At 34.0% G+C, this 25,582-nt stretch overlaps 1 protein-coding gene across 1 annotated transcript; it reads left to right on the forward strand.

Moving 5' to 3' along the window:
* The first annotated feature begins 4,787 nt into the window (after positions 1 to 4,787).
* EBAG9 (estrogen receptor binding site associated antigen 9) lies at positions 4,788 to 24,864 on the forward strand. The gene is made up of 7 exons (XM_012443279.3): positions 4,788 to 4,892; positions 10,190 to 10,287; positions 13,213 to 13,291; positions 14,056 to 14,214; positions 15,874 to 15,981; positions 20,789 to 20,880; positions 24,340 to 24,864. The coding sequence occupies exons 1-7, from the start codon at positions 4,872 to 4,874 to the stop codon at positions 24,458 to 24,460; spliced, it is 678 nt and encodes a 225-aa protein (XP_012298702.1). The 5' UTR covers positions 4,788 to 4,871; the 3' UTR covers positions 24,461 to 24,864.
* The last annotated feature ends 718 nt before the right edge of the window (positions 24,865 to 25,582 follow it).

Below are 25,582 nucleotides of genomic sequence, written 5' to 3' on the forward strand. Positions count from 1 at the left end.
GTACTGTTTCCGGGTGAAGGTGACCTCTAGGGTGAGAAAAACTGCCACTGGGAGTGGGACCCGGGCGTGCAGCCTTCGCCATGCCCCACTCACGCGTGGGAGACCGGCCTGCGGGGTACCGGCCCGGAAAGCACCCAGCCTCCGAAGCCGCCTTCCTCAGGGAAATTTGGGCGACCTTACTGCCCTCGGTCTACAGGCCTCGTACCTCTCCAGGCCGATTTTTCCACTATTTAAATCCTAGTCCACCTGGCAGCCAGCTCCAGCAACTTAGAGCGTTTCACGTCACGCCGGGCGCAAGGCGTCGGCTTGTATAATCCGAAAACGCTCCTGTTTTTCTCATCTGTGCAGTGGGTATGATGTTTTTTTTTTTGTCAACCAATTTCATGTGGGTAATCTGAAATGAAACCACTTTAGTTATGAAACTCTTTCCTTTTGAGTTATTCAGGAGACCTTACTCCGCCTTCCTAACCGCCCCAGTGGTGTCACAGATTTGAAGGCCTGACACCCGGTTGCCAGACATGGTACAGAATGTTCGATTTTACTACCGCTCTCACACTTCTGCTTCTGTTCCCCTTCTCTTACTTGCTGCTGCCAAAACTTTATTTTTCAAATTTAAGTGAGTTCAGGTAAATTTTATTTTGGGAGCTTTGTGGCATTTTCTGACCCACTTCAGAGTTCAGATTGAGGATATTCTGCACTGTACTAGATCATATGGTTTTTCAAATTTTGGTATGAAAAGATTCGGAAATAGTTTAAGAAACACAGCACTTGTTTAGTGTGTACTGAGAGAAATTTTGGCTTGGCTTGTTCTATGAATGGTGATATATTGAAGCTACTCGAAAGGAAGTCTAGCAGTTTACCGAGAATTTCAGCAAGAAGAGATATAATACATTTGATCTATCAGTTTCTAATGTAGCATTCTTTTTTTTTAATTGTAGGAATTTTTTTTTCAATTAACATGGTAGAACTCTCATTCCTGTTGATTTCCTAGATATGTCATTTCTTCAAAAGCCTTAATGAGGATACATTGCTTCATAGTTTTGAATCTCATTCTGCTATACCTCAAATTTTTGTCTTTGTAATTTTTAAGGAGATTTAATGTTAAGATTAGATTATATTAACATCGCTCAGTTCTACAAAGTGTTTTAAAGCAACCGAAGTGTAAAGTGGCCTAAGATACTTATCAAATTGGTGATCTAGAGGGCATTTCAAAAATCACACTGAAGCAATGTGTACACAATTAAAAGGTTTCTTAAGTAGAATATGATATGGGGAGAGCCTTGGGCTTTGGGGTCAGTCTCTTTAAATCCTGGGTGAGTGAATCAAAGTCTCACTGTCAGCCTCATCTGTTAAACTGGAGTAGTGAAAAACTTACCTCTTTTGGTTGTCCTTAGAAGATTCCAGTGAGGTGATCGAACGTTGTCTTGAACGTTCAAGTGCTCAAGGAATGTTAATTTCTTTCCATTGAACAAACATTTGAGTACCCACTGTGTGCCTGGCTTTGGCTGAGACCTGTAAATACCAGAATGAGCAAGACTGATGGAGGTCCTGACTCCTTAGTTTCTTGCATTCCTCAGGAGTAAGTTTATGGGCAAGCTGTTGACACTTGAAAGTGAATGCATGGTTTCTCTATACGGGGTTGGTAGTATTTGCCAACTTTCATATCCGGAGTAGCAACTGAAACATAGTAGGTGCTAATATATAATCATTTAGATGAATCAGAATATTAAGTAAACCCAGGTCCCCAAGGATATTCCTGCCTGCCAGTTAGTGTAATTGATAAAAATCAAAGTGTGGCTTGATCACATTTTCCCTTTTTTAGTGCAACTTGTTGGAAAATTTATCTTGGAAGTGGTAGTATCATTGAATTGTTAAGAATACTCATTGTTAATGAGATGTCATTGGCTTCTGAATGAAATAGACCTAGGTTTGAATCAAGTCATTGGATGTAGGAACATGAGAATAGATGCTTACTCTGTGTTTAATTCTGTGAAACAAGGACAATAATATCTATCTCATAAGATGCCTTTTTGAGTTAAGTGAGTTAACATTTAGATAGGGCTTGGTCCATAGTAGAAAGTCATTGAAAACAGTTCTCCTCTTTTATTAATCACAAAAGAAAATTTTCCACAGAATGAGGATATTTTTGATTCCTGGTGTAGGGAATTCTATTCTGCAATCACTACAAGACTGAGTTTCTATTTTTTATTGAGGAAAACAAACCTTTAAATTTTACCTCCAGTTACTATAGAAGTCATTCAAGTTGGCAAATATTTATTAAACGATGACACTAACAATATTTGGAAAGGTGATGGCTATGTTTACCAGGGCTGTATATGAAATTTATTCTCAACTCTTCATTCATGTATCTCTTAAAATTGACAGTCCTAAATGGTAAATATCATCTTCTATCTTTACAACATCCTGATAGAATATCTCCTTGGTTTTATTCCCTTCTCTGCCAAGTACCACATGTTCTATAGTCTCTTTACTAGTTTTTTTTCCCCTATAATTTTTCTGAAAATGTGGGCCAATTTTCATTTGAGAACGTTTGCTTTACTTTTGGTTTAGAGTTTTGTTCTTAACAAATCAGCTTTAAATGAAGTGGCTATTCACCATCTTAATTTTTCAGATCATTCTCATGAAGCAATCAAACTTTTTTTTCAAGTCTTACTTTGCAAATGGTAACTGAAGGTACCAAATGAATAAAATACTCTGGAGAAGGGTTGTGCAGGGCAAAGTAAGGTATAGAAATAACCATAGGGCCTGGCGTGGTGGCTCACGCCTGTAATCCCAGCACTCTGGGAGGCCAAGGCGGGCAGATCACGAGGTCAAGAGATCGAGACCATTCTGGCCAACATGGTGAAACCCCGTCTCTACTAAAAATATAAAAGTTAGCCAGGCGTGGTGGCATGCGCCTGTGGTCCCAGCTGCTCAGGAGGCTTAAGCAGAAGAATCGCTTGAACCCTGGAGGCGGAGCTTGCAGCGAGCCAAGATTGTACCACTGCACTCCAGCCTGGCGACAGAGCAAGATTCCATCTCAAAAAAAAAAAAAAAGAAAGAAGCATAATACAAAATAAGAAATGTTTCTTCTCAGAAAGAGTAAAATGATAGAAGACGACTTTACAGTAGTCCAACAAGAGATAATAAATTATGCTAGATAGATTACAGTGGAAATAGGAAAGAATTTGGGTAGTACTGGGAGATTTAATAGAGTGCTTTTGGCAATTAGGTATAAGGAGATAAGAAAGGAGCTGTCAGCATTGTTGCATGATTTGAACCTGAGTAAACCAGTGATTGGGATGTTTTTGACAAAAGTATTTAAATTAGTTGTGTAAAATGTTTAATATTCCTCTGGTTTATTTTCTTCTGCAGTCACGGTTCTTTTCATCCTCTCAATTAATAGGCCACTTCTAGGCTAGGCATTCAGTAAATCGTTCAGCTCATATGGAAAGACAGCCTCCATATGTACAAAAGCACATGAGCATTACTAAGGGAACCTTTTGGAGCTCTGTCATTGTACCTTAATCGTCTACAAGCCCCTTCTGACCCTAGAAATAGAAAGGAATAGTGCATGTTTTGCCTTTCCTTAAAAGGAACCAGCAGTGATGACTCCACAGAGCAATCAGAATCAGATACTATGAGAGTTAAGTATGTTTTTCTGGCTTTCTCATTTTGTTTTATTCTTATTTTTTATGTGTTTGTTTGGAACTTTTGTATTGAGGTATAGCATACAAACAGTACATACAGTGAAGTATGTGGTATTACTACCCAGATTGAGATACTCGATCTTAGCTGTCTAATGCTTCAGTGTGCCCTATCAGAAATGACCATTATTTTTTTACTATATAATTTTTAACCCATTCAGTGTAATATTTTATTAGGTGAAAAACTGCATTATGTGCTTATTTCAAGACTTGAGGAGGTGATTGCTTATATCTAGTAATTAAAAATAAAACTGAGTGTTCTCAGCTTGAATCCCCATGAAATGCATTTTTAGAAAGCATGGGCTGGGCATGGTGGCTCACACCTGTAATCCCAGCACTTTGGGAGGTGGAGGCAGGCAGATAACTTGAGGCCAGGAGTTTGAGACCAGCCTAGCCAACATGGCAAAACCCCATCTCTATTAAAAATGCAAAAAATAGCAGGTGTGGTGGCATGTGCCAGTAGTCCCAGATTTGGGGGTGGCTGAGGCACAAGATTGACTTGAATCCAGGAGGCAGAGGTTGTAGTGAGTCAAGATCATACCACTACACTCCAGCCTGGGTGACATAGCCAGATTGTGTCTCAAAAAAAAAAATAAATAAAAAGTATCCAGAATGATTTTACTCCTTATGTTTAAAAATGTTATTGCTTATGTAATGCTCATGTAAGGTAATTGAAAAAAAAACTAATCAGCATTTCAGTTTTAAGGAATATATAGCTGTCCCTTTAATGTGGTCATATGATAATTATTACTTGAGTTAGGTTTTATCCTTTTTTAAGTAAGTATGTGTAGAACTGAAGTCCAAATATACCGCTTGTGCTTTTTTATTTTGGAAAAATATCAAATTATTATATGTTTTTTCTTTTTAAGAAATCAGTACTCTAAATAATTGTATTAATCAAGTGTTGTGATTGTTTCTAAAGGTGTTACTAATGGATTGAGAGGCCAGTCTGTTTTAGTTGTGATTTTGTTATTAGCTGGTTGCTTCACCATGAGCAGAACTGTTAACTTCAGTGTATCTTAGTTTCTTCATTTAGAAAATTTAAGAAGTTGGATGACATATATTCTTCAGCTGTTCCAATGACAGGAATCATGATTCTAAATACTTAATAATTCTCCTCCTTTGACAAAGAAAAGTCAAGGAAAAGCTAAAACATGAGATTTCATGATCAGAAACATCATTCCAGTAAGTGTATGCACAAGTGCACACACATGTGTGTTTGCCTTTGTATTCTTATGACTTGATTTAACATGTGGTCTATTCTACCTCTCAATAGTGGAAAAATGACTATCTCTCATGGATTAACAGATTTTTTTCTCTCTTTTGTATTTATTTTGAGACTCTTAGAGCATTGTCATAGTTAACTTAAGTATTCAACTTTAACTTGTGCCAAAACTCATCTTAAGAAATTTTTTTAATTAAATAGTGATTATTAGGGTAAATATGCAATTCAAATATAGTATAGGTGACTAAAATGTGTAAGAAAAAATTGGAAATAATAACCATGTTTCAAAAGGCTACCAAGGCTGGGCGTGGTGGCCCACACCTGCAATTTCAGCACTTTGGGAGGCCAAGGGTGGGTGGATCACTTGAGGTCAGGTGTTCGAGATTAGCCTGGCCAACATGGTGAAACCCCGTCTCTACTAAAAATACAAAAATTAGCCAGTGTGGTGACGGGCACCTGTAGTCTCAGCTACTCGGGAGGCTGAGGCAGGAGAATCGCTTGAACCCGGGAGGCAGAGGCTGCCGTAAGCCGAGATCACACCATGGCACTCCAACCTGGGCAACAGAGCAAGACTGTGTCTCGAAAAAAAAGACTACCAGAATAATACCAGTTTTACCATTTTTAGAATCTTTATTCCTATCATTGCCATGGCTTTAGTTTTCAATTCCTGTAGCATCTCTTTTGTAAAGACACATATCTTGTTATTTAATCACAGGAAGGCAATATGAGTGTGATCTTTAAGGACTCTAAAACACTGCAGCCAGACTATCTGGGTTAAATTCCAGTTCTATAACTTATCAGTTCTTTGTCTTTGGGCAGCTTACTTAACCCCTCAGTGCCTTAGTTTTCTTATCTGAAGTAGGGACAAAATAATACTTGTTTCAAGTCCTTTCCAGGGTTGTTGTGAGCATTAAATGAGTTATTACATGTTAATCACTAAGAAGAATGCTTTTTATATATTAATAGTAAGAGATAGCTATTAGAGTATATTGAAACGCTATTGTGAAATCAGATTTCTGTTCCTAGAGAAGTTCTGAAATATGTTTCTTATCACTAATTGTCTTAGTTTCCTAATGGAAGTTGGCTCTCCAGAAAGTAACAAATAATTGATACAAGATAATCATGGTGTTGACTTTTTAAATAATATTCTAACCAGAATATGAACAATGTTCTAAGTGACATAATATTGTTCAAAAATGTCTTTGTGTAGATTGTTTTAATAGCTCTTTTGAGCTATAATTGAAATGCAATGAACTGCATATATTTAAAGTATATAATTGGATTAGTTTTGATTAATATATATACACTCATCTATAAAACCATCACCACAGTTGAGGCAGTAAGTATATCCATTACCTTCGAAAGTTTCCTCATGTCCCTCAGTGACTCCTCCCTTCCCCATTATAAGGCACTGCTGATATTTTCTGTCACCATATATTTGTTTATAATTTCTGGAGCAAGCTTGTCTAATCTATGGCCTCTGGGCCTCATGCAGCCTAGAATGGCTTTGAATGCAGGCCAACACAAATTAGTAAACTTTCTTAAAACATTATGAGATTTTTTGTGTGATTTTTTTTTTTTTTTTTAAGCTTATCAGCTTTCATTAGTGTTAGTATATTTTATGTGTGGCCCAAGACAGTTCTTCCAGTGTGGCACAGGGAAGCCAAAAGATTGGATACCCCTGTTCTAGAGTTTAAAAAATACTGTATAAGGGATCATACAGTGTATACTTTTTTGGTGGTCTGATTCCTTTCATTCAGCATAATTATTCTGAGATATATCCATGCTATTACTTGTAACAATAGGTAATTCCTTTTTATTCCTGAGTAGTAGTATTTTGTATGTACATACTACAATTTGTTTACCCACTCACCTGTTAATATACATTTGTGTTGTTTCCAGTTTGGAGCTATTAAATAAAAATAAAGCTGCTACTCAAATACAAGTCTTTATATGGCTGTATGATTTTCTTTATCTTGGGTAAATTACTAGGAGTAGAATGCCTGGGTCATATGGTAGATGCTTGTTTAACTTTGTAAGAAATTGCCAAACTGTTTTTGAAAGTGGTTGTACATTTTACATTCCCACTACCAATGTATGAGAGTGCCAGGCGTTCCAGATCCTCGCCAATACTTGCTGTGGTCATTATTTTTAGTTTGAATCATTCTAATAGATATGTAGCAATTTCTCACTGTGGCTTTAATTTGCATTTTCCTAATGATTAAAGATGTTGACCATCATTTAATGTACTTATTTACCATTTATATGTTCTTTGATGAAATATCTAGTTAGACCTTTTGCTCATTTTTAAATTGAGTTTTAAAAATATTATTGAGTTTTGAGAGGTTCTTATATATTCTCAAGTACTTCATCAGTTATTGCTTTGCAAGCATTTTTCTCTCAGTTTGTGACTTGTCTTTTCGTTTCATTAATAATATTTTTGAATTGTAGTTTTTAATTTTGATAAAGTCCAATTAACCAATTTTTTCTTTTATGGATTGTATTTTTTTTCTACTACCTAAAAAATCTTGCCCTAATCCAGGGTCACAAAGAGTTTTCTTTTTTCTTTTTTTTTTTTTCTTACAAGTTTTATAGTTTCAGACTACATTTAGGTCTATGATCTATTTTTAGTTACTTGTAACTGGTGCCAGATATGTATTGAAGGTTTTTGTTTTGATTTTTTCCATATGGATATCCAGTTTTACCAGAACTTTTCTTAATAACTGTTCTTTTCTCTCTGAATTACCTTTGCATCTTTATCAGATTTCAGTTGTTTGTATGTATGTAGGTCTATTCCGATACTTTCCATTGATCTATTTGTGTATCTTGATTCTAATACTACACAGTTTTGATTACTGAAGCTTTATAACAAGTCTTGAAACCAGATAGTCCTAGCTATTTTGCATTGTTCTTTTTCAAAGTTCTTTTGGCTATGATATAGGTTCTTTGCATTTCTATATGAATTTTAGAAATTAGGTTGTTAAGTGTACAGAAAAAACCTGCCAAGATTTTGGTTGAAATTGCATGGAATCTATAGCTCATTTTGGGAAATTTTGATATCTTAATAAAAGTCTTCTATCTCTTAAAAAGTATTTTTAAATTAATACAGGTCTTTTAAATGTTTCAGCAATATTTGATAGTTTTCAGTAATCAAGTCTTTAATTAGATTTGCCTTCGAGTATCATATTTTTATGCCTATATAAATGTTATTTTAACATTTCAATTTCTTGTTGATTGTTGTTAACATGTAAAAATACAATTAGTGGTAGATCCTGTTGAATTTTCCACATGGACTAACACACTTTTATTTTTTCCTTTCCAATCTGGATGCCTTTTCTATTTTTCTTTTTTTTTTTTTTTTCTGTATTGCTCTGGCCAGAACCTCTACTATGATGTTGACCAAAAGCAGAAAAAGCAAACATTCTTGTGTTGTTCATGGTCTTAAGGAAAAAGTATCTACTTTTTTTCACCATTAAGTCTCATGTTACTGTAGGTTTTTCATAGATGTTCTTGATCTAGTTGAGAAAGTTCCCTTATACTTTGCTGCATTTTTTTTTTCTAAATAGGAATGGATGTTTTGTCAAAGGCTTTTTCTGTCTCTATTGATAATGTTTATATGTTTTTTCTTTTTTAGTTTGCTAATATAGTGAATGACATTTGATTTTTAAATGTTAAACCAATCCAACATTTGCAAACTAAGCACCAGTTTTTTCACAATGTAGTATCCATTTATATATTGTTGGATTTAATTTACTAATATTTTGCTAATGAGATTTGTATCTAGATTCATAGAATAGTAATGGTTTTATTTTCTAGTAATATTTTTGGATTAGTATCAGTGTAATACTGGCCTCAAATAATGGGTTGGGGAAATACTCCTTCATTTTGTTGGCAGTTTGTATAGAATTGGTATTATTCCTTCCTAAGTGTTTTGTAGAATTTACCAGTGAAGCCATCTGTGCCTTGGAGATTTTTGTAACTACAAATTCATTTCTTTAATAAATATACAGATTTTCAGGTTGTTGTTCTTGTGCTTTAGTAATTTGTCTCTTTCAGGGAAGTTGTCCATTTCATCTCACTTGTCAAGTAAATATGGGCACAAAGGTATTGGTAATAGTTCTCTAGTATCCTTTTAATATCAGCTGACTAATAATGTCATCCCTCTTATTTATGATATTGACAAAATTCTGTTATTAAGGACACATATTTCAGATTGTTATGTACTTTTTATTAATTGACCCTTTTATCACTGTGAAATGACCACTTTTATACCTGGTAATGTTATTTTCCCTATAATCTGTCTAACATTGAAATAGTCATTTCAACTTTCTTGTGATTAGTGCTAGCATAGTATATTTTTTTCTATTCTTTTACTTTTGACCTATTTGTATCCTTTTATTGAAATACTTTTTTTGGTGGCAGCATGGAGGGGGATCTTCCTTTCTTATCCAATCTAACAATCTCTGCCTTTCTATTGGAATACTACACCGTTTGCATTATTGAGATTATTGATATGGTTAGATTCAGGTCTGTCATCTTATTTGTTTTGACTTGTCCCATCTGTTATTTGTTCTCTTGTCTTTGTTTCCTGCTGCCTTTTCAATTGAGTAGTTTTTATCTCTCTCTTGTTTTATTGGTTATGACCAGCCCTTGCCCCTCAGAATATATGATTTAATAGACTTACTAGAGGTAGTCCCAGGTATTGGCATTTCTTTAACAGATTCCCAGATTTGTGAACCACTGGACTAAATGAGCTCCATGGTAACTTTCAGCTTACTAGCTATGTGACTTTGGTCTAGTTATTTGACCTCTCTTAATTCAATTTCCTCATCTATAAAATGGATATAAGAAAATATATTCATCTACAAGTAAAAATATTTAAAATGTTTTAAATAGTATTCTGTTCATGTGGTTCAAACTTTAAAAGATACACAAAGATTTAATATATACTATTTTATAATTTTTTGATTTTTTTGAATTATAAATTTTTGTATTAATAGATTTAGGTAAAATTATTTTCAAAAACCACTTGGAATGAAGAGTTTTTTCTTTATAGCCATTTAAAACTCAAAACCTGGTGTTTGAATTGTTAATATGATTTTTATATTATAATTTTAAAATTTACAGTGTTATAGTGTCTAGAGAAAAATACAAAATATTTTAGATTTTTCTTAGTGCATAATAGGACTTTTCAGGACAGGAGTATGACTTTTCAAATCAATTTAATGCAGTTTTTTGTTTTGTGCCTTTTCCACAGGTTTTGATTCTCATCATGGCCATCACCCAGTTTCGGTTATTTAAAGTTTGTACTTGCCTAGCAACAGTATTCTCATTCCTAAAGAGATTAATATGCAGGTAAATAAGTTTTATGTTCAAACTAATCTGTTTATCTCCTCACTGGTTTTGGATACCTACAAAACTTCAAATTTCATGGACAGGACAGATTATATTTAAGTTGAATATCTTGATTGCAATATTTATTCATTAATTCCTAGTTGTCTTAAAATACTTTTCCTCTACTTCAGATTAAGAAAGTAGAGGTTCATTTGTTTTTGTTCATTCAAATTCTTACACCTTTCACTAAAATTACACGCTTAATACTATTTAGAAATAGACCAACTTTCATTATTATAATCATCAGAGAACTTTGATATATTTAATTATTTCATTATGAGAATGTTTTAAAGTGGTTAGGTGAAATTAGGAATAGGTTTTTCTGTCTGTACTACAATAGTGTTGTTTTTATATTTTTTAAAAAAAGAGAAATCCTAAAAAAAAAACAGCAAAAATTTCTTTTGTCTGTTTAAGTAACATTCCAGAATATGTACATAGTTAAGGACAGGTAAGTCATTTGCTTTAGGACATCATCTGTAGACTTCATTTCCTTCTGTTTTGTCACATGATCATACCCAAGACCTATGATTTCTAAAATGTATGCTGAGACACCTCAGGGCTTTACATGAAATTCACAGGGATGCCATAGAATATTTTAAATTTTCCAGTGAAACATAGTGATAGCATCTATTGGACACCTCAACTCAAAGTAGTTCACATTTGCAGCATTAAATCCTGCAGTATTTTTGTATGATGATGATCTTGAATGTTTGAGATATGTTTCTGTTTACTTACATTTTTGGTGACATCTCTTTGCAAAGCCAGGATTTTAGGTTGTAATTAAAAGCAAGTACTGCACAAAATTAATGTAGAACCAAAAACAAGAATGATGGTTTCCTCTCTTATTCTAAGTCTTAAGAAACTGTGCAGGATTCAATAGGCACACACATTTTATTAATAAGTACAGTGATTGTGGTTATTTAAGAATAAAATAAAAATATTACTTTTTCTTTAAATATGTATTTTTTACGGTGGCTACTATGCAGTTAGGAGATACATGAGTATTGAGTTTTTTGGGCTACCTTATTCAATGGAATTGTTAGGTGTTTCTTTTGGCCTAAGGGTCCTGTGAAAAAGTTACTTACATACTGAAAGGAGGGTGTAGTAAAAGAGGAAATGGACAGCAATCAGCTCTTTTTTTTTTTTATAGATGTGATTTAGACGTTGCACACAACAATTTTGTCCACTGCCTACTTTCCAGAGCTTAGTCATATGGCCCCCTAGCTGCAAGGAAGGATGGGAACTACAGTCTCTGGCTAAATGGCCATTTGATGGCTGCTAAAACTCTTGAGACTTAAGTGCCATTGAATTTACTCCTAGAAGTAGAGTGGTCTGGGATTAAAAAACAAAAAAAGTCCAGGGTATTGCAAGAGAATAAGTGGGTGAAATAGAGTAGAGATGGTCACCGGAACAGGAGAAGTCAAGAAAGAAATGGAAAATTTAAGTGGTTGACTTGAAATCACCCAAGAGGATAGGATTTGGGAAGCAGAAAAAGTAGTGAACTAAGTGTTCAAATTACCAGAGAATGAGGAGGATAATGGCCAGCAATTCACCAGATAAAGCAAGATTAAAAATGAGTATTAATTGCCAGAAGGCAGGAAGTTATAAGAAGTATTATGTTAACAGTGGTGATGAATTACAGATGTTTTCTTTTTGCACCTCTATTTTTTTAAATATTTGTTAAAAATAGGGTAAGAAATTTTGTTGATTTTAAAATATTAAGGAAATTCCTATTGTCACTATAAATTTCTATTGTAAATGTATATATATTTAGAATTGATTGTATGTTCAGTTTTAAAGAAAACTGACCCTATGTTAGGATAAGCTTCTCTTTGGTGTCTGAAGGGCCCTTAGATCATGTATTTTAAAATACCAGACTTGACCAGGCATGGTAGCTCACGCCTGTAATCCCAGTGCCTTGGGAGGCCAAGATGGGAGGATAGCTTGAGGCCAGGAGTTCAAGAGCAGCCTAGACAACACAGCAAGACCCCATCTCTACTAAAAGAAAAAACAGACTATGTCACGAATTTCATAAGAGACTATATTACTTTTCTATTTACTCTTTAAACAAATATAGTTTCCAGTGTGTAATAAATATAGCTGACTTTATCAATTAGTTCTTAGTCAATGCTTTATGGATTATTTGAAGTGAAGTAAATGACTAATCAACTCCACTACCTGCCATTTTTTGTATGTTTTGCTATATAGCAGGCACACACTGTCTAGGAGTTTTAAATATGTCTCGTGACTAAATCCAGACAACCCAGCAAAACTAGGTTTGAATACCTGCATTTTTTAGACGAGGCTGTTGAGGCTGAGAAGTAGATAATTCTAACTAGACACAATAGAAGTAACATTGAAAATTGTGGTTTACACAGATTCCACAGCCCATGTTCTTAACAACTGAGTTATAGTATATCCTGTTTAATGAGGTGCTTTTCCTACTAATCCTTAAAACTAAGTTACCGTTTGGTTCAAACCAGTGATTTTTAAACTTCTTAATAGTTAATCTTATCAGAAAACCCCATGTGTAAAACATAAAAGTCAACCTACCCTGTTTAAAACAGCAAAGGTGGCCCAGAACTTCACCCTCAGAACCCATTGCACTCCAAGGAGCATGCTCTGAAACCCCCTTGCATTTTTGTTTTTGACTTTATATTCCTCCTGAGTTTATTTGTAATTCTGAATCCTAAGGCAAAAAGCAGTTATGTTGTTCTGTCCAAGATTTAAAAAACATTCACAAAATGTCTGATTCATGACTTTTTTTTTTACCATAAATTAATGAGTAACTCTTAATTATTAAAATCAATTAAATTGCCATACATAGTGCTTTTACTTTGATTGTTTTGGTGGTTCTTGAAATAAATTATTTCATTTTTGTTTCAGATCTGGCAGAGGACGGAAATTAAGTGGAGACCAAATAACTTTGCCAACTACAGTTGATTATTCATCAGTTCCTAAGCAGGTAGTGTTTTGTTTTGTTTTGTTTTTGAAAGATTAAATAAGTGTCTGTCCCAGAACAATATTTTTAAAACTGGATTGCAAATCATTAGTAGACTATAAAATTGGTTTGATTTTTGTTGCTGTTGCTAAATTTTTCTGAAAATTCTATTTGGTTCTTCATTTTATCCTGTTTCTTTGCTGACATTTTCTATTTCGTTTTCATTGGTTTCAGGTTTTTCCTATTACTTGTTGGAACATTTTTATAGTAGCTGTTTTAAAGCCTTAGATAATTCCAACATATCATTTTAGAATTGGTATCTGTTGATTAACTTGCCATGAGAATTGAGATTTATTGATTTTTATATGCTGAATAATTCTGGGTTGTTTCATAAACATTTTGAATACTATGTTTTGAGACTTTGTCTTACTTAAATCCTATGGAGGAGTTTGGTATTTTTTATCAGTTAATCTGGCTAGACTTAGACGAAAAGTTCCAGTTCTTCTTTTGTGGGTTTTAATGTCAGTTCAGTTTTCAAAGCATTTACTTTTGTTTTACTTTTTTTGTTTTTTAATGGACAGAATAGAGTAAGTAGAATATATCAGAATGTCTAGTATTTTTTGAACTTTTGATCTAGTTTTGATATATGATATAAAATGTATATTTTCCTGTGGGTCAAAAAAGTGTGAAAACCAATGTTTTAGAAAGCCCATTTTTCTAATAAATCATCAATGAGATCTTCATTAGGTTACCCTTTGTGGCTGATAATATTGATCAATTAAATTTAGACAGATGTTGAAGAGTGGACTTCGTGGGATGAAGATGCACCCACAAGTATAAAGATCGAAGGAGGGAATGGGAATGTGGCAACACAACAAAATGCTTTGGAACAACTGGAACCTGACTATTTTAAGGACATGACACCAACTATTAGGAAAACTCAGAAAGTATGTTAAAGATTTATGCTTTTGAAGATTAAACTACTTTTCAGATTCCTGTAGTTAAAATCAGATGATATAATTCACATTTATTAGAAAGCCTATTTCTAATTATCAATTGTTTGTTTTTTGTCATGTTAAGAATTTTATATGCTCAAGTGATCTAGACTTAGTTCTTGTAAGCTGTACCCCAAGTCTTTTAAAATTATATCTATACTGGTATCAAAATCCTACTATAGGTCAGATTCTAGACTCCAATCTCTGCCATGGAGACCAAGGTGAATTGGATAAGAGTTCTAACAAGTTCTTACTTTAGTAATATCTACAAACTGATAAATAGATTTTATTGTTTGTAACCATTATAAAACTGATGTAGGACTCTGAGAACTTAAGAGTAATTGTGAGTTCGTATTAGTCATCCATACATTATTTAATCCCTTTTGAAGTGAATATGGAAGACCACATAGAGATGCAGGGAATTAATGAAAAAAGTAAAATGCTTGAATATTTTCCTTTCTATTTATCAAAATAGTACGTGTACTTTTTTTAAATAAAAAAATGTAGGGATTATGACTTCCGATCAATCTCTTAGCCAGTTCTACTTCCCAGAAGCAGCCACTCAATAATTTTCTGTTTGCATTTCTTATAGTGTTTGTCATCGTATCTATCTATAATATAGTTATATTGCCATTTCTTGTTTACCAGTAACATTGTCCATTGACATTCATACTATGGTAAATGAAGATTTACTTCGTACTACCCTTCCTGCTCTTCTTTCTCCTTTATTCCAGTCTGCCTCATTAGTCACTGCTGTATCAGAAAAACACACTTAAAGCTCACTTTCTTGTTCAAACATAGAAAATATTTATATTATATATCTTACATATAGATAGATAGATAGATACATAGATAGATAGATAGATAGATGCACTTTTTAAAATTAGGACATTATTTATTTCACATTTTCCAATACAGTTTTTCCTCACCTTCTTCCTCTCAGTTGATTGCAGCTGTACATTTATATTTACATTGTCTAGGTTGATAATATTTACATTCTTTTTTGTTGAGTTGTCCAAATGTCTCAATGCTAAAACACATTAAATTGTATATTTTTAAAGGATCCTTTAAGTGAATTTCTTAGTAGATGAATACCTTGTATTGTGTAAGTATACTGCTGCTTTCAGTAGGAACCTAGTAAATTACTATAGTGCCTTATTAAATTAGAGTGGAAATGCTTTGAATAAGGCTACCAACGTATCATATAAGTGTATTTGATGCTACTGGCCTGAATGAATTAATAAGCGATATTTAAGCATAGGTATTTCACATGCTGAGAGAGTTATTTATACTATTGACAGGATATGATACCTGTTCTTACTTAATATAGTAACTAAAAGTGATCAATTATATTTTGGGGTCTAGGGAAAGTAGGAAAGAAAGAAAATGAGACCGTGTTAATTTTTAAAAGTGAAATACAGTTTTTTTAGTATGTAACTGATTTGTGCAGCAGTTGACTGAGTAATTGGTATTAACAGACACTTTTTTTAGTTTTTACATTGTAAATTTAAAAAATAAGTATTTTAAGCAATTACAAAATGTTTTGGTTGTCTGTTTTAATGTAGTGATTTGTAAAATATCCCTATAATTCTTTTTCAATTAATCTTTCAGATTGTTATTAAGAAGAGAGAACCATTGAATTTTGGCATTCCAGATGGGAGCACAGGTTTTTCAAGTAGATTAGCAGCTACACAAGATATGCCTTTTATTCATCAGTCTGTAAGTATGTTAATAGTTCTAGGGAAAGGCTTGGTTTTATTTCTGTTTTCTTTAAAGCAGAGGAGTAAAATCTAAATGAGTTTAGCATAGTATTTATATTTTTGTAACTTTAAGACAGGTTTAGCAGTTCGAGAGAAGTTAATCTGGAGTTTTACTCATCCTAACCTTTTATAAAATTGTAAATTACATTATATACTAAGATTAAGGTCTCATTGTACACATGAAAGAGAGAGGCACAATGTTATTTAAAAATATAAACATCAGAGAGATTACCATTAAAATGAGAGATTAACCCTAATGGTAGATTACTTTAAAGTAAGTTATGAATTGTTTTCTTCATAGAATGTATTTTCATTTAAAGTATGACTTAATTTTAAATGGTTTGACTTAAATGAAACTTTTTAAAGGAAAAATTTTGGAAAGAAATAGACAGCTGAGGTTCTCAACCTTGGGAGCATATCAGAATCAGCTTTGGAGGTTTTTTAAAAGCACAGGTGTCCAGACCCCTCCCTATCTAAGCTTTAAGCATGCTTTGGTTGATTGATTATATTATCTATTGTTATATAACAACTCCAAATTTAGTGACTTAAAATAATAACAAACATTAATGTCACACAGTTTCTGTGGATTGGGAATTCAGGTGACTAAACTGGGTAGTTCTAGCTCAGACTTTCTCATGTGTTTGCAGACAAGTCATTGGGTTGGGGCTACAATCATATGAAGGCTTGACTGTGGTCAAAGGATTCATTTAAAAGACAGCTCACTTCCACACCTGACAAATAAATGCTGTTTGTTTGCACAAAGCCTCAGTTCCTTGCTGCACCTCTCCAAGGAGCTGCTTGAATTTCTTTATGACATAACTGCTGATTTTCCCAGTAAGTTCTAAGAGAGAGAGTGAGATTACTTGCTCAGGGTGACACCACAATGCCATTTTGTGATGTGGTTTTATAAGTGATACACTGTCACTTTCATGTTATTTTATTAGAAGCCAGTCACTAAATCCGGCCCACACGCAAGCCTCTACCTCTTGAAAGAAGGAATGTCTAAGAATTTGTGGACATATTTTTAAATCACATCTATCAATCTATATATTTTATTTACTTGTTTAAACTGCACAGGTGCTTCTGAGGTCCCTCTCCCCAGGGGACCCATGTATATGTATGTTTTTAATTCATTGATCAACAAACACTTTTTACTAAAGCCAGGCCCTGTGGCATTAAAAGATCTTTGCCTCAGAAAAATGCATTCTAGTAGGGGAGACATGATACTAAATAAATGATCACGCACATCAATGTAATTACAAACTTTGACAATTCCTATGCAGTTATATGATACTATGAACACAGACACCACAGATACTTCTCTGAATAACATAGCATAATGTTTAATTTTTTATTTTATATATTTCAAAATTAAACTTTATTCATATATTTGATCTATATTGGTAAAGTGCTTCAATCCTACCCACTGAATTAGTAATATTTGCCACCTAACTATAATTATAATACTAACATAGCCCATTGTAAAGTTGTAAATTATAACTTCTTACAGAGTTGAGAAGGGGTAAATAGGATAGATGGAGAGTGTCTGCAATGCTCTTTCCACATATTTTCTTCCCAAACAGACAGAATAAAGGGGCATTGCATAGGAGTGGATGATAACCTCCTCTTTGTTTTCTTTCTTATTTTTTTAATTGTACTTTAGGTTCTGGGGTACATGTGCAGATCATGCAGGATTGTGGCATAGTTATATACATGGCAAGGTGGTTTGCTGCCTTCATCCCCCTATCACCTATATCTAGTATTTCTCCCCATGTTATCCCTCCTCACCCCCTGCTGTCCCTCCCCTAGCACCCCTCAACTGACCGCAGTGTGTGATGCTCCCCACCCTGTGTCCACATGTTCTCATTGTTCAACACCTGCCTATGAGTGGGAACATGCGGTGTTTGGTTTTCTGTTCTTGTGTCAGTTTGCTGAGAATGATGGCTTCCAGATTCAGCCATGTCCCTATGAAGGACACAAACTCATCTTTTTTTTTATGGCTGCATAGTATTCCATGGTGTATATGTGCCATATTTTCTTTATCCATTCTATCATTGATGGACATTTGGGTTGGTTCCAAGTCTTTGCTATTGTAAACAGTGCCACAGTGAACATACATGTGCATGTGACTTTATAATAGAACAATCTATAATTCTTTGGGTATATACCCAGTAATGGGATTGCTGAGTCAAATGGTATTTCTATTTCTAGGTCCTTGAGGAATCGCCACACTGTCTTCCACAATGGTTGCACTAATTTACACTCCCACCAACAGTGTAAAAGTGTTCCTGTTTCCCCACATCCTCTCCACCATAATGATTGCCATTCTAACTGGTGTGAGATGGTATCTCAATGTGGTTTTGATTTGCATTTCTCTAATGACCAGTGATGATGAGCATTTTTTCATATGTTTGTTGGCCTCATAAATGTCTTGTTTATAAAAATGTCTGTTCATATCTTCCACCCACTTTTGAATGGGTTTGTTTGTTTCTTGTAAATCTGTTTTAGTTCTTTGTAGATTCTGGATATTAGCCTTGTGTCAGATAGGTAGATTGCAAATATTTTTTCCCATTCTGTTGGTTACTGGTTCACTCTGATGATTGTTTCTTTTGCTGTGCAAAAACTCTACAGTTTAATTAGATCCCATTTGTCTATTTTGGCTTTTGTTGCCATTGTTTATGGTGTTTTAGTCATGAAGTTGTTGCCTGTGCCTATGTCCTGAATGGTTTTGCCTAGGTTTTCTAGGGTTTTTTTTTGGTTTTTTTTTTTTTTTTTTTTTTGAGACAGAGTTTTGCTCTTGTTACCCAGGCTGGAGTGCAATGATGCCATCTCGGCTCACCGCAACCTCCGCCTCCTAGGTTCAGGCAATTCTTCTGCCTCAGCCTCCTGAGTAGCTGGGATTACAGGCACGCACCACCATGCCCAGCTAATTTTTTGTATTTTTAGTAGAGACGGGGTTTCACCATGTTGACCAGGATGGTCTCGATCTCTTGACCTCGTGATCCACCCGCCTCGGCCTCCCAAAGTGCTGGGATTACAGACGTGAGCCACCGCGCCCAGCCCTTTTCTAGGGTTTTTATGGTGTTAGGTCTTATGTTTAGATCTTTAATCCATCTGGAGTTAATTTTTGTGTAAAGTGTAAGGAAGAGGTGCAGTTTCGCTTTCTGCACATGGCTAGCCAGTTTTCCCAACATCATTTATTAAACAGGGAATCTTTTTCCCATTGCTTGTTTTTGTGAGGTTTGTCAAAGATCAGATGGTTGTAGATGTGTGGTTTTACTTCTGAGGCCTCTGTTCTGTTCCATTAGTCTATATCTCTGTTTTGGTACCAGTCCCATGCTGTTTTGATTACTGTAGCCTTGTAGTATAATTTGAAGTCAGGTAGCGTGATGCCTCCAGCTTTGTTTTTTTTTGCTTAGGATTGTTTTGGCTATGTGGGCTCTCTTTTGCTTCCATATGAAGTTTAAAGTGTTTTTTCCAGTTTTGTGAAGAAGGTCAGTGGTTGTTTCAGTAGCTTTAAAAATACTTCTTTACTTTCAGAAATGTATATTATATAATCAGAAATATTTTAAGAATTTTTAGCAAAGTATGGTGTTATATATTGTCAGGAATGAAAACTTTATACATTTTATTTCATTCTTACAGGTATATATTTAAAACAGTATAATATTAAATAAATCTATTCACAGATTGGTAAGATTAGTACCAGTTATTTTACACACAGTCACTTCCACACCTACCTAAACAGTCGAGCATGACCATAGTCATTGGTTTTTGGAAGACAAAATGAATCTTTAGAGGTCTGGCTTGGGGAATAGTGAGAGGTAGTGACCAGTAGATGATGCCAGGTAAGAAAGACTGGAAAAAGGAAGCATGACATAGAAGTATTTCAGTAAAGATAAATTTTGCATGATTTGTCATTTTTGCCTAGGATTGAGACAGTAAGTGCCAATAAAAAGTCCACAGTAAGTTACATATGCTTAAATGAAGATGACTGTGCTAGTTTTTTTTTTTTTTTTTTTAATGTATTGAGATGGAGTTTCGCTCTTGTTGCCCAGGCTGGAATACAATGGCACAATCTCTGCTTATTGCAACCTTTTCCTCCTTGGTTCAAGCAGTTCTGCCTCAGCCTCTCAAATAGCTGGGACTATAGGCATGCACCATCATATCCTGCTAATTTTTTGTATTTAGTAGAGACAGGGGTTTACCATGTTGGTCAGGCTGGTCTCAGAACTCCTAACCTCAGGTCATCCACCCACCTTGGCCTCTGAAAGTGCTGGGATTACAGGCGTGAGCCACCATGCCCGTCTGACTGTGCTAGTTTTTAAAGTTCAGCTTGCAGTTCTCAGTACAGATTAGTCCAGTCAAGCATTTCTAATTCAGTCTGGGATCAGTCAGTTCCTTCTCACTCTGTCGCTAACTCCCTCATCTTACTAAGAAGAGAAAGAAACAGAAGAAATGTTCTCTTGTTGTTCATTCCAAAGGTATAGCAAAGAAGAAAATTTAATATAAAAAATATCCCATAAAACATAAAATAAAAAGAAAGCTGGACATGCCTAGGACTGTTGAACACTGAAAGTCATGCATCAGTTCTAGGCAACCAAGAGCAAAATCATTTGTACTTTGTATAGGACAGGGTAAAGAAGTTGAGAAGACACAGGAGATTGACAGGTCCTGAGTTACGTGTTAAGATACTCTTTTTGACAGCTATCTGGAGAAAGGATGGTTATTTTACTCTCTGAATTTTGTTTTACTTTTTACTGTAGTCTGAATTAGGTGACTTAGATACCTGGCAAGAAAACACCAATGCATGGGAAGAAGAAGAAGATGCAGCCTGGCAAGCAGAAGAAGTTCTGAGGTATTTCAGTGGCATTTATATTGCAGCCTAAGTAGAAGAACTAGATTTCTTCCCTAGTGTGTTTAAAGTCAAGGGAGCCTATTCTGCCAAATATTATATTTTTCTTCATTTGATTCTTAGATAATCTGGACGTTTTTTGTATTTCAGACTGCAGATACTATTTTATATGATTAAAACTTCACAGAAACCAATAATTTTAAGCACTATAGGAACAAAAAGCTCTATTAATGGCAAATGAAATGTTATATATGCATGTATATAAAAGGTTTTGTATATATATGTTTTATATATAAGGTTATATACATAAATATGTGATACATACCATATTGCAAGCTTGATATGTCCACTGTGAAATGTAGGCCACCACTATATATTCCTCCAGGTCAGAAGTTACAGCTTTATTTCCATTTCCTCATGATCTAGCATTGTGCCCAGCACTGCACATTCAAATGAAAATAACTTATGTGACACTCTGCATTTGTACATATATCTTAAATGATGTCCGTGAAAGCCCTATGTGTTAGATAACATAAGTCATGAACTACCCATTCTACAAAAAATACTATTCTGGAAGTTTTAATCTTCATTTTTTTTGGTTGTTCTTTTTTGTGTGTGAGCAATAAACATAGTTCTTAGTACTGCTACATTAAGTCAAAGAGTAAAGAGAAAATTTAAAGAGAACTAATGACTACGATTACTGATTTTAAAAACTCAGATATTTAAATATATCTAGAATTATGTATATATTTTTAAAATCATGTAATAAAATACAGCAATATAAATTTTTTTATTTTAAAGTTGATTGTTTTTACCATAGGAATAGCAAACAAATTATTCTTATCTGACTCTCAGCGAAAAAACCTAATTTCATTTTTGTATTTTCCTTTCTTGTCTTTGTCAATAAATTACAGTTACCTTGAACAGCCAGCAGAGGGTGCATATCAAGTCCTTTTTTTTTTTGCTGTTTAGAGGATGTGACATTTTAAAATTCAGTCAATAAAATTGTGAGAGTTTTTAACATTTAGTTTTTATTTGGTTAGTATAGCTTTTATAAAGGAAATATTTTTTAAATTGTGAACTGTAACACTTAGGATGTTGCATGGATCATCAAAAAAGATAAGTCATCTTTTTAAACTTCTGTATTATTTTTAAAATAAATAATAGACACAGATGTCTGAGTATTTTAGGACATTTCAGGGATTCTAGTAATTATTAGTGCCATTAACCACAAAGGCATAGGAAGGAGCTGTCCTTTTCAAATCCAGGAATCTCACCATAGAGTTCATGCCATGAGTTCACAAGTATCTTAACATTGTACAAAAACCTTTTCTTTTTCATTCCATCCTCTTACCCGCTAAACAAAACAAAACAAATGAAAAAATGTAGTTAAAGACTTAATGTTTAACCTTTAAGGACAGCTTGCAAAAGTGAGATTGTTTATCCATAATAGACATGCTTCATGCTGCAAGTATATAGATAGAGCCAAAGAAAGATGGAGGCAGCCATATATTGTTACTGACCCTGAGTGGACACTGAGCATTTAAAAAGTATATCCACATTTCATATCTTCTAACTCTGAGCTTTTTTCCTATTGCCACTATAAAATACTGCCAGTACTGTGATCAGTATTGCTAAGGAAGAAGATTCTGGTACTTTAATAATTCCCAGCATGAAACTGGATAGGTAAAATATATTTTTGTCTGTAGCTATCTCTTAAGTTGTCTCTTTTGCCAGGAACTTTAGTTTTTGATCCAGATTGAGTATCCCTTTCCAAAATGCTTGGGACCAGAGTGTTTCAGCTTTTGAAATTTTTGAGACTTTAGAATATTTGTATTATACTACTGGTTGATCATCCCAAATCTGAAAATCTAAAATCTGAAATGGTCCAGTGAGAATTTCCTTTGAGCATCATGTAGGGAATCAAAGTTTCAGAGTTTGGAGCATTTCAGATTTCAGATTTTTGTGTTTGTGATCCTCAGCCCTTATATTATTTCAGCTCTAGTAATAACCAGGTCAAAGCTTCATTATCTTACTTGTTTATAACCTAGCTAGCCCTTTATAGTTTTTTTTTTCTACCTCTCTTTTTCTTCTGGTTTGACATTTTTTAGTTCAGATTATTAGTTTTTCTTGAAAGTGATCAGAGTGATGAAAAATAGATTTTTTAAAAACTATTCTTCAGAAATTAATTGATAACAAAAGTCAAAATATTGCCAAAAATAGTTTTTTTACTTTCTTGAATTTTGGTCATCCATAATTCTGCCTGCTCCTGTTTATAATTATGATTGAGAATTGTACATACATTTCACTCATTGTAGTCAGCATTGAGCTGTCCCAGACATAGATAATCCACTCTGGATTTTTCTTCATATAACCTAATGTTGCCTATTCCGTGTCCAGTTGTGACCTGTTGCTTCCTTCCTCAACATTGCATACTTGAATGATTTTCTCACACCCTAACCCTTCAGATCCAGGACCAACTTATGTTCACTCTGCTCTCTCCTGTTTCATCATCCCACTCCTACCTCCACTCCCTACATAATCAATGGAAAGTGTAAGGAAGACATATGTATTTCACAAAGTATAATTAGTAAATACCTGCCACTCTTTTTTTTTAAACTTTTAAGTTTAGGGGTGCAAGTGGAGAATGTGCAGGTTTGTTACTTAGGTAAATGTGTCAAGGGGGTTTGTCATATAGATTATTTCATCAGCCAGGCATTAAACCTAGTATTCATTAGTTATTTTTCCCGATCCTCTCTCTTTGTCTAACCTCCACCCTTCCAGTAGGCCCAGTTTGCATTGTTCTCCTCTATGTGTCCATGTGTTCTTATCATTTAGCTCCCACTTATAAGTGAGAACATGTGACATTTGGTTAAATACCAACCACTCTTCTCCTTGGTAGAGCTAGTCACATATTAATCTTGAAATTTGCTTTTAGCTTCTAGGTAGAAGGTGTGTCTTAAGTTTTCATTTTCTTTTTGGAGTGTGTGTTCTGTTCAGCGGTGTTCATCATGCACTTTACAAACTGGCTGTTTATAACTACTATAATAACAGGAGATTATCAAGCTCAATATCAAGCTTTTCTGAACAGTATCCCCAGAAAATGATGTGGTTCAGTTGAAGTATTGTTTTATGAAATGGAGATAATCTGAATAAGAGGTGTCAGAAAATGTGGGTTCGTATCCCTGCACTTAATCCTATGACTTTGGGCAAGTCACTTAGCCTTTATGCCTCATTTTACTTATTTGTTAAATAGAGATAATAATTTATTCTATTTCACAAGTCATGTTCTAAGGACTGAAAGAAATAACTGTTTTTGAAAACCTTTGGAATTTTTATATTAGAAGATTTCAAGACTTTCAACATTTTATTTGGTGATAGTAAAAAGGCACTGCTCTTTCTTTCTAGAATTTATTTACCATTATTTTCTAAAAGTAAAAATATAAATATGTTTCTTTTCAGGCAGCAGAAAATAGCAGACAGAGAAAAGAGAGCAGCAGAACAACAAAGGAAGAAAATGGAAAAGGAAGCACAGCGGCTAATGAAGAAGGAACAAAACAAAATTGGTGTGAAACTTTCATAACACATGTTCTTCAAATTTTATCATGCCAGTAGGAGAAATCTCAGCTCCACAACCCAAGCAACATTTGTATGGATTTAAGAGTATTTTAAGAATATACACTGCTTGATTTTAATACATTCATCAGGCCATCCAGGGCGCCAGGATTCTCCCAAATTACTTTGAACTCTTAGTGATTGAGACTTAAAAAAACAAAAAAGACTTGAGACAATATTTTCTTCAACATGCTCCAAATATAAGACATTTGTTTGCTGTAAAGTATCAAAAATGGAATATATCAGTACCTCTCAAGCTAGTATTTCTAGCTAAATAAATGGTGTATATAATTTTATGGTGGAAAAGAACTGTGCTATCTGTTATGATTTCCTTCATTGTGCATAATGATAAAATAAATAATTTTAATATTCTTTTGTTTCCATGGTACCTGACCTAAATTAGACAAATTGTAGGGCTTTAACTTTATTTTTCTTGTCAAAAGTTGGTGTTGACATTTATTTCCTCTAATTTGAACTGGTATTGTTTACGTTTATATAACATTAAGGGATTTGGTGATTTTCATTTCATGAAAATGACATTAAATGCAATAATTTTATTTATCATAAAGATTTTGCACATCATTGTTTTCTTTTGGATGGTGTTGTAATGTCATACATACTTGTAATTTATATCGCATGTGTAAACATTGAAAATCAACTAAAATGACATTTGTTTTACATTATAACTTGTGAGTTTTAAGAACTAGTATTAATAGTTTTTTCCTTTCATTATAGATTTTAAGATGTTGTGGTATCCTTGAGTACCTTAGTACTTCCTCCCTCCAAAAAGCCATTAATTTACAAATGCATAAATCCATCAGGTCAAATATTTCAAAGCTTTTAAATGATTTCGATATTAATTTGATATGTCTGACATTATGCAGGTTACCTGTGTTATTGGCTAAGATAACATTATTGATTCATTAAATTATAAACAAAGGTAGGAATAATAATCTTTTATTTATGGCGTTGTTTGGCTCCAAAACAGTCTTAAGGAAATAGTTAAATACTGTGTTTATAGGGAAGAAAATGTAGACTTGATAGTTTAAAATCCCATTAACCTTTTCACCGCAACTGAATTGCATCCAGC

This window comes from Aotus nancymaae, unplaced genomic scaffold (genome assembly GCF_030222135.1).
Source record: "Aotus nancymaae isolate 86718 unplaced genomic scaffold, 86718_ANA_hifiasm-v0.15.2.pri h1tg000036l, whole genome shotgun sequence".
Taxonomy (NCBI): Eukaryota; Metazoa; Chordata; class Mammalia; order Primates; family Aotidae; genus Aotus; species Aotus nancymaae.